Source organism: Perognathus longimembris, chromosome 2 (genome assembly GCF_023159225.1).
Source record: "Perognathus longimembris pacificus isolate PPM17 chromosome 2, ASM2315922v1, whole genome shotgun sequence".
Lineage (NCBI taxonomy): Eukaryota > Metazoa > Chordata > Mammalia > Rodentia > Heteromyidae > Perognathus > Perognathus longimembris.
This window is the reverse complement of record NC_063162.1, coordinates 151,114,726-151,123,861: the sequence shown is the minus strand read 5'-3', so window position 1 is coordinate 151,123,861 and position 9,136 is coordinate 151,114,726. Positions and strand designations below refer to the sequence as shown.

Genomic DNA, 9,136 nt, shown 5'->3' with positions numbered 1-9,136 from the left:
ATAAGAGAGAGAGAGAGAGAGAGAGAGAGAGGCCAGGTGGATGCTAATTAAATGAAAAAAAATATTCGGAGAGGAATCAAACCTAATGTATAAAGTGCATACATGTTTATGTGCCAGGATTGTTTTGGAAAAGTAAGTCCATATTCTCCAAAAGGATTCTAACGTAGTAACAAAACTTGGGAAGGCTAATTCTCTATAGATGCAAACTTATAAAAAAAAAATACCCTGTCTTATTTTCTTGTTTCTTGTTCTTATTTATAAAATCTTAGGTTTTTTATAGTAGATCTTGCCCCTGAGCTCACTCCACTTACCACGGACACGTGGGCTGCTTGGAAGGCGCTGCACCGGCCCCGCTCAGTCACCGGCAGATGGGCTGCGGCTCTGATGGTGCTGGCAGCCCTGCCCAGTGTGCTGCTCCCAGTGCAGCCTGGGACTGCGTCACAAAGCCCAGTGACGTCATACAGGGCAGCGCGGACCTCCCAGGCCCTGCCCGGGGTGGGGGGGGGCGTCCAGGCCCCCGCAGATCACAGGCGCTTTCTCCGCAGCCCAGCAACTAGGGAAGGGCTAGCCAGGTCAAAGGTCAAAATTCAGGGCAACCTTTTCTAGGCGAGCCCTAGCGTTCAGCTCTTCTGAAACAATCTGAAGGGAAACAGCAAGCTCTCAGAGTGAGGGTCTCCAGTACGCTGAGAGATAAGCTAAAGGGCCATCCGCCTGCCTCTTTCTGTTACGGTTTTATTTGCCTTGTGCTGGTACTGAGGCTTGAACTCGGGGCCTGGGTGCTGTCCTTTAGCCTTTTTGCTCAATGCTGGCACTGTACCATTTGAGCCACAGCCCCACTTCTTGTTTGTTTGTTTGTTTGTTTGGTGGTTAATTAAAGATGAGAGTCTCAAGACTTTTCTACCCAGGCTGGCTTTGAGTCGCAAACCTCATCTCTCAGCCTCCCGAGTAGCCAGGATTCTGCGAACGAGCCGCCAGTGCCTGGCTACGGCTTTGACGGTGTCACACTGGTACTTAGATGTTACTCTGAGTTCAGCCACTTACTTCTGAGTTTTCTTCTTTTAGAACCAGCAGACTGCGCACACATACACACACACACACACACACACACACACACACACACACACACCCCTGACCATCGGCCGGCTTGGAACCAGCCACTGCCTCAGCTCCGTGAGAGGAAGAGGCCGTGCACACACAGGGAGAGCGAGCACGGAGGAGCCACGTCTGCACCACGCGCGTACATCGCCACCAGAAACGCAGCAGCAAGGAAGGACCTGCCCTCTTCAGATCAGCTCCGCTTCTAGCACTGAGAACACATCCCTGCTGCTTAAGCGATGGTTAAAGAAAAGTCGTAAGGGGGCTGGGGATATGGCCTAGTGGCAAGAGTGCTTGCCTCATGTTCATGAGGCCCTGGGTTCAATTCCCGAGCACCACATATACAGAAAATGGCCAGAAGTGGCGCTGTGGCTCAAGTGGCAGAGTGCTAGCCTTGAGCAAGAAGAAGCCAGGGACAGTGCTCAGGCCCTGAGTCCAAGCCCCAGGACTAGAAAAAGAAAAAAAAAGAAAAGAAAAGTCATAAAGGACCATTGCTCTGGACTGGGCCCCAAAAACCTAAGCCAAAAATCAAAATGGAGTCGGTTATGCTCCAGTCTCCTGTTAGCAAATTAAGAACTAGATTGTTACCAGACTTGCCGAGAAACCAAGAGAGGCAAGTTTCATAGACAGGCCTGTTAACAACCTTCCTTTTCCGAAGCCTTGCATTCTTTTTTTTTTTTTTGCCATTCCTGGGCCTTGAACTCAGGGCCTGAGCACTGTCCCTGGCTTCTTTTTGCTCAAGGCTAGCACTCTGCCACTTGAGCCACAGCGCCACTTCTGGCCGTTTTCTATATATGTAGTGCTGGGGAATTGAACCCAGGGCTTCATGTATACGAGGCGGGCACTCTACCACTAGGCCACATCCCCAGCCCCATCCGTGCATTCTTTGTTGGTTTTGAGGCGGGTCTCACTGTAGCTCAGGCTGGCCCCTCCCCCAGACTGGGTGCATCGCTGCGTCCAATGCTGATGACCTCCTTGAACTTTACAAAAAGTAGCCTAGTCTCACTCAACCAGTTGTTTCATCATCGTTCTGTCTCCAAGTCTCTTCATTATGAGGGAAGTCATAGAAATGTCCAGCCTGGTTTCCTTTCTCTCTTTTGCCCTTCCAGCCCTCCTCTGTCTATAACACCATCTTCCTGCCCTCACTAGCTCCCTTCCCATGGCTGAGACACTGCCTGACTTTAGAATAGCCAAACAAAGCCAACCAAGATCTTTAGACAGCTATGATTTTACTATTTAACACTGTGTTCACGACAGGGTCATAGGTTTGTGATGGGTAATAGGTGCTAGTAGAAATTCATTAAAAATAATGTTACAAGTAAGAATAATTCTTAGCATCAAAAAGACATTTGTACTTCCATGTTTATCACTGCACAATTCACAATAGCCAAAATATGGAAACAACCCAGATGCCCCTCCACAGATGAATGGATCCAAAAAATATGGTACCTATACACAATGGAACACTACATAGCGATTAGGAATGGTGAAATATTGTTATTCGCAGGGAAATGGTCAGAACTCGAACAAATAATGTTGAGCGAGACGAGCCTAAAACACAGAAAACAAAGGGGCATGATCTCCCTGATATATGACTGTTAAGAAAGGGAGACGGAGAGACAGTAGAGACCAAGTCTGTGAATACTGTATATGTTCTTGATACAATGTATATTGAATATATGTCTACCTGACCTAGACAAGGGATAGAAAAACAGGGCGTAAGATATCACAAGAAATGTACACACTGCCCTATTATGTAACTGTATCCTTTTTGCACAACACCTTGTCAAAAAATTTGTGTTCAATTAATAAACAAACAAAAGAATAATTCTGAAGAGAAGATCATCCTGGACCCCTCCAACCTGCCCCACTGGGTTCACCTCTGCAAGGACTCCAGGCCCTTCTGCCCGCCCCCAGCTCGGTGAGCGAGCCCCGCCCCGGGCCCCGGCTCTGTGTGCGGCCGCAGCTTCCTCAGCAGGTGCTCCTCGCTGCCTTAACATCCCTTCGGGAGAACCCAGACGCTCACACGCCTCCTTGCCACCCATCTTCTTGGAATGTGCTCTCATCTTGGGGCGCAAGCAACATTCCCCTGCACGGCCCGGCAGGTAACCCCGCGTGGAGGTCCGCTCTGGAGACCCACGGCGCGTGGACGGCTCGCGTTAGAAGGGGATGGCTTACCGGTGGGTGCCGAGGCCTGGCGCCTGCCCTCCTCGCCACGCGGGAGGCTGAGGGGGTGGGGATGGAAGTTGCGGGCCGCGCTGGGCGCACACCGGGACCCCTCCTCAACCAGGAACTGCGGGGGGGGGGGGCTCCACCGTGGCCAGAAGTGAAAATCAGGGGGACCCCCGGCCAGGTGGCCCTGGACAGGACCAGACTCCATTCTCCATATCACCAGCGCAAACAGGACGGCCACCGTGACACTCGTCTAGCAACCCCAGCACCAACACCAAACTAAAAAGAAAACCCATCGCTGCCTGGGGATGAACAGCCACCTTCCCCCTTCCCCACCCCCACCCCCAGACATCTGCAAGAGCAACTGGACCCCCATGCGGCCCCCGGGCCCAAGATGGCTGTTGCATGCGTGTCTCTTTATCCTTCTAGTAGTCAGAGCCTAGGTCTCAATACCCACACCCACTGGGCTTCTCCCCCTGCCCCCCTCCTTCCTTCAGAACCTCGGTCCCCGCCTTGCGATTCCTGAGACCCAGGTGAATTTCCACTTGGGACTGAGCAGTAGTACCCCAGGAAGACCAGGTACGATCACTGCCGTTCACAATCAGCCTCGGTTTCACCACCTCGGCAGTGTGGGGGTTGAACCTGGGGTCCTACGCTCGCCAGACGGGCGCTCTACCGCTGGAGCCCATGCCTCCAGCCCTCTCTGGGTTTGGTTTTTTTTGTTGTTTTTGTGAGGTGAGATCTTGAATTCTTGCCCAAGGAGATGGCAGGGCCCGCCTGCCCGTGCCTCCTTGGTAGCTGCGGTCACGGGCGTGTCCTGTCATGCGTGGGGTACTGAGAGGCCTTGCTCATGCACTGTCCAGACGGGCCTGGAACCTTCATCCTCCCGACCTTGGCTTCCTCGGTGGCTGGGCTTACAGGTGTGAGCCACAACTGGCCCCGACTTACAACAAGGTTGCAGCACTCGGGACAAGGGAGGGGATTTACAACAATGTTACCACGAGGTTGCAGCACTCGGGACAAGGGAGGGAGGGGATTTACAACAGTGTTTCCACGGGGTTGCAGCACTCGGGACAAGGGAGGGGATTTACAACAGTGTTACCACGGGGTTGCAGCACTCGGGACAAGGGAGGGGATTTACAACAGTGTTACCACGGGGTTGCAGCACTCGGGACAAGGGAGGGGATTTACAACAGTGTTACCACGGGGTTGCAGCACTCGGGACAAGGGAGGGGGCTCCCCGAGGCCTCTGCAGGCTCCCTGGTCCTCGGGTTGCTTCCTGGAAGCCCAGGACGTTGCGGGGAATCCCCATCCTCCCCGGACATTTTCCTAAGAGTCCTTTCCGCGCCTCTCGAATCTTCTCTGCCTTCCCGCTTGCACACGGAGGAGCCGCCCGGGCCACTGCCCACCCCGGGGAAACTGAGGGCACGGGGAGGGAAGGAGCGTGCCCTCCACCCTCGGAATGTTCTCGAGCCCGCCTGCATTCCGGGCGGGACGTGCGGGTTCTGAGGGTGACGGCCTCGCCGTCCACCGTGCAGACCCGGGGGAGCTCAGGCCTTCAGGGGGACCCGGCCCGGCCTCGGAGCGGAGCGGGCGGGCACGCGGGGGACCGGCCCGCCCCCGCCCCCGCCCCCGTCCTCCCCACACCACGCCCCACCGCGCCCCGCCCACCCCACACCGCGCCCCGCCCACCCCTCCCACGCCCCGCCCCGCCCACGCCGCCCCGCGCCCCGCCCCCGCCCACACCGCACCCCCGCCCACGCCACACCGCGCCCCGCCCACCCCACACCGCGCCCCGCCCACCCCACACCGCGCCCCGCCCACGCCACACCGCGCCCCGCCCACGCCACACCGCGCCCCGCCCACCCCACACCGCGCCCCGCCCACGCCACACCGCGCCCCGCCCACGCCACACCGCGCCCCGCCCACCCCTCCCACGCCCCGCCCCGCCCACGCCGCCCCGCGCCCCGCCCCCGCCCACACCGCACCCCCGCCCACGCCACACCGCGCCCCGCCCACCCCACACCGCGCCCCGCCCACCCCACACCGCGCCCCGCCCACGCCACACCGCGCCCCGCCCACCCCACACCGCACCCACGCCCACGCCACACCGCGCCCCGCCCACCCCACACCGCGCCCCGCCCACCCCACACCGCGCCCCGCCCACGCCACACCGCGCCCCGCCCACGCCACACCGCGCCCCGCCCCTCCCGGCCCTGTCCTCGGCCGGTCCTTTCGTTCGCCCCTCGTCTCCGTTCAGCGCGTTCTCTCAGGTGTGAACCCGGCTCCCCCCCGCACCCCGCACCCCGGGCTGAGTCCTGGGCCTTCCCCTCGCTCGGAGGGGCTGGGCCGCGCCCGCCAGCCGCCCGCCCCAGGACGGCTTCTCGGTCTTCACCGTTCCTTGCTGTCCCTGCGCTGGGAGGGGCCGCGGGCCGCCCCTAACGGAGGGCGCTCGGCGGGGAGGCCGGGCGTGGGGCCCCCTGTGCCGGGCTGGCGGCCCCGCCCGCTCCCCACCGCGCGGCCCGTCCTCGGGGATCCCGGGGCTCCTCGCCCGGGTCACTGCGGACCTGAGCCTGCTGGGGCCACCTAGGCCCCTCGAGATCCGCCCCTGCCCGCCAGGCCCCTCGGGCTCCGCCCCTGCCCGCCAGGCCCCTCGGGCTCCGCCCACTGTCCACCAGGCCCCTCAGGCTCCGCCCCTGTCTCCCAGGCCCCTCGGGCTCCGCCCCCTGTCCGCCAGGCCCCTCAGGCTCCGCCCCCTGTCTCCCAGGCCCCTCAGGCTCCGCCCCGTGTCCGCAAGGCTCCCCGGGCTCCGCCCCCTGTCCGCCAGGCCCCTCAGGCTCCGCCCCTGCCCGCCAGGCCACTCGAGCTCCGCCCCTGCCCGCCAGGCCCCTCGGGCTCCACCCCTGCCCGCCAGGCCCACCAGGCTCCGCCCACTGTCTCCAGGCCCCTCAGGCTCCGCCCCCTGTCCGCAAGGCCCCTCGGGCTCCGCCCCCTGCCCGCCAGGCCCCTCGGACTCCGCCCACTGTCTCCCAGGCCCCTCAGGCTCCGCCCCGTGTCCGCAAGGCTCCTCGGGCTCCGCCCTCTGTCCGCCAGGCCCCTCAGGCTCCGCCCCCTGTCTCCCAGGCCCGTCAGGCTCCGCCCCCGTCTCCCAGGCCCCTCGGGCTCCGCCCCCCGTCTCCCAGGCCCCTCGGGCTCCGCCCCCTGTCTCCCAGGCCCCTCGGGCTCAGCCCCCTGTCCGCCAGGCCCCTCGGGCTCCGCCCCCCGTCCACCAGGCCCGTCGGGCTCCGCCCCCCGTCTCCCAGGCCCCTCGAGCTCCGCCCCCTGTCTCCCAGGCCCCTCGAGCTCCGCCCCCCGTCTCCCAGGCCCCTCGAGCTCCGCCCCCTGTCTCCCAGGCCCCTCGAGCTCCGCCCCCTGTCTCCCAGGCCCCTCGGGCTCCGCCCCTGTCTCCCAGGCCCCTCGGGCTCCGCCCCCTGTCTCCCAGGCCCCTCGGGCTCCGCCCCTGTCTCCCAGGCCCCTCGGGCTCCGCCCCCTGTCTCCCAGGCCCCTCAGGCTCCGCCCCCCGTCCGCCAGGCCCCTCGGGCTCCGCCCCCTGTCTTTTGCCGCCTAACTCACTCATTTAATACTCGGTTTGCCAAGTCTGGATTTGAGTCTTTCTGCGCCCTGGGAGCCGTCACCCAGGTGTGGGCGGCTGGGCCCGGTGCCGTCTCCGCGCGGGCGCTAGGACGGGGTCCCAGCCTCCGCGGGGAGACCCAGCACGCATGGGTTTGCAGGAACCTGCTTTCCCGCGCGTGTCCCCGTTCCGGTGCGGCCCTGCTGCTCTGGGTGCTTGGTGTCCAGGCGTCTCCCGCTGTGACCGCCCGGGAGTCCTGCCTCTGTCGTTCTCCTTTGCTCCCACGTGCATTTAGGTCTCTCATTCATTTTCCGTCTCTGTGGCGAGTGCTGTACCCCTGATGTCCGGCTCAGCCCGCGCTGCTGGCTGTTCTCTGCTCCTGGTCCCTTTTCAGCTCTGGCTGAAGTTGAATTTGGTCTTTCTGACGCCTACCAGTGAGCTTTGTAAACCAGGCCTTGGCTCACCAGAAAGCTTTAATTGTAATATAACCCAAATCATCATTTGCCAGGTGCCTTGTGGCTCATGCCTACCATCCTACCAACCTAAGAGGCGAGATCTGAGAATCATGGTTTGGACAGAGCTCCGGCAGGAAAGTCTGTGAGCCTTCGTTTCTACCAGGCGGTTTCGCTTCCTCGCCCGCACCTGGAGCTTCCTCACTCCCTGCAGGGCTGCTCTCACTTCTGGCTTGCTGGGCTGTCATTTCCTTTTCAAATAAAGTAGACAGGAACTACTGCAATCCACAGCCTGTGGGCATATGGCCTGACTCCCTAGCACAGTTATTCTTTAGCTCAAATCATGTCCAGGATCAAATGACAGCCAAGCCCCAGGACTGGCAAAAGGTAACTAACTAAATAAATGTGTAAATAAAAAGAGGAAGTTCTCCTAGGGCCCCAAGGAGAATAAATGAAATAGAGCCAGAAGAATACGCTTCAAAAGTATAATTAGAAGAAGAAAAGTAGACTACTAAGACTATACATGTTTTAAATCTCCTAGGAATCTTTTAAATCTTCTAATATTTAAATCATAAAATAGTAGCTTGTATCATTTTAACACATTATATACATTGATACCTATGAAAAACATGGGAGTGATAAAAATTCCGAATAAATGTCACCCTGGGAAGAGGGTTTATAATAAAGGAGACATACCAACCTTCAAGGATATCTATTTTATTTCTACATAAGAGCTAGATAAATATGGGGGAATGTTATGACTTGATAGAGCTACTTTGGAGGTACCTAGATGTTTTTGTTTGTTGTGTACGTGTGTGTGTGCGCGTGTGTGTGTGTGTGCTGGTCCTGGGGTTTGACTTCAGGGCCTGGGCGCTGTCCCTGAGCTTTTATGCTCAAGGATAGCGCTCTACCACTTGAGCCACAGCGCCGTTTCTGGCTTCTTTGGTTGTTAATTGGAAATACGAGTCTCACAGACTTTCTTGCCCAGGCTGGCTTTGAACAAGAGCCACTGGCACCCAGCTGCTGTATACACTGTTGTTGTTTTTTTCAAGTTCACAATTTATTTTTTGTCTTAAATACCTATTTCTCTCTCTCTCTCTCTCTCTCTCTCTCTCTCTCTCTCTTTTTGCCAGTCCTGGGCCTTGGACTCAGGGCCTGAGCACTGTCCCTGGCTTCTTTTTGCCCAAGGCTAGCACTCTGCCACTTGAGCCACAGTGCCCCTTCTGGCCTTTTCTATATATGTGGTGCTGGGGAATCAAACCCAGGGCTTCATGTATACAAGGCAATCACTCTACCACTACGCCATATTCCCAGCCCTAAATACCTATTTCTTAAAAATATAATTTTACTATTATTAAGGTGTTGTACAGAGGGGTTACCATTCCATAGTCAGGCAATGAGTACATTCTGTGTCCGCTTCCCCCGGGCCCCCTCCCGTCCCTGCCCAGTTACACGAATCATTGTTCACATAGTGGCTATGGGACAGCAAGATTGCCTTTGTTCACCCTCCCTCCTTCCCTCCCTTTCTTCATCCCTGTTTGCCCCCACTACAAAGAAAAAACCCCCAAAGCAAAAACAAATACTTAACAGCAAAAACAAACAAACAAACATGTTTTTACTTCCTGGAATTTGTTTCCATAGTAGTATTTTAAATGTTCAGAAGAGTTCCACCTTTGGGCTCCTCCCCTAAAGGTGTCCTCGTTTAGCCTGTCTGTGTGTGAAGGCCCAGTGTCCTGTGTAGGTTATCATGTCCAGTTATAGTTTAGATCTAGCTCCTACATATAATAGAAACACGTGCCATTTGTCT

At 58.2% G+C, this 9,136-nt stretch overlaps 1 protein-coding gene across 1 annotated transcript; it reads left to right on the top strand.

The window, feature by feature from the left end:
* Positions 1 to 4,729: 4,729 nt before the first annotated feature.
* On the top strand, positions 4,730 to 7,315 carry LOC125345715 (basic salivary proline-rich protein 1-like). Its single transcript, XM_048337759.1, has 6 exons — positions 4,730 to 4,864; positions 5,975 to 6,094; positions 6,211 to 6,390; positions 6,480 to 6,689; positions 6,838 to 6,964; positions 7,272 to 7,315. The coding sequence occupies exons 1-6, from the start codon at positions 4,730 to 4,732 to the stop codon at positions 7,313 to 7,315; spliced, it is 816 nt and encodes a 271-aa protein (XP_048193716.1).
* The last annotated feature ends 1,821 nt before the right edge of the window (positions 7,316 to 9,136 follow it).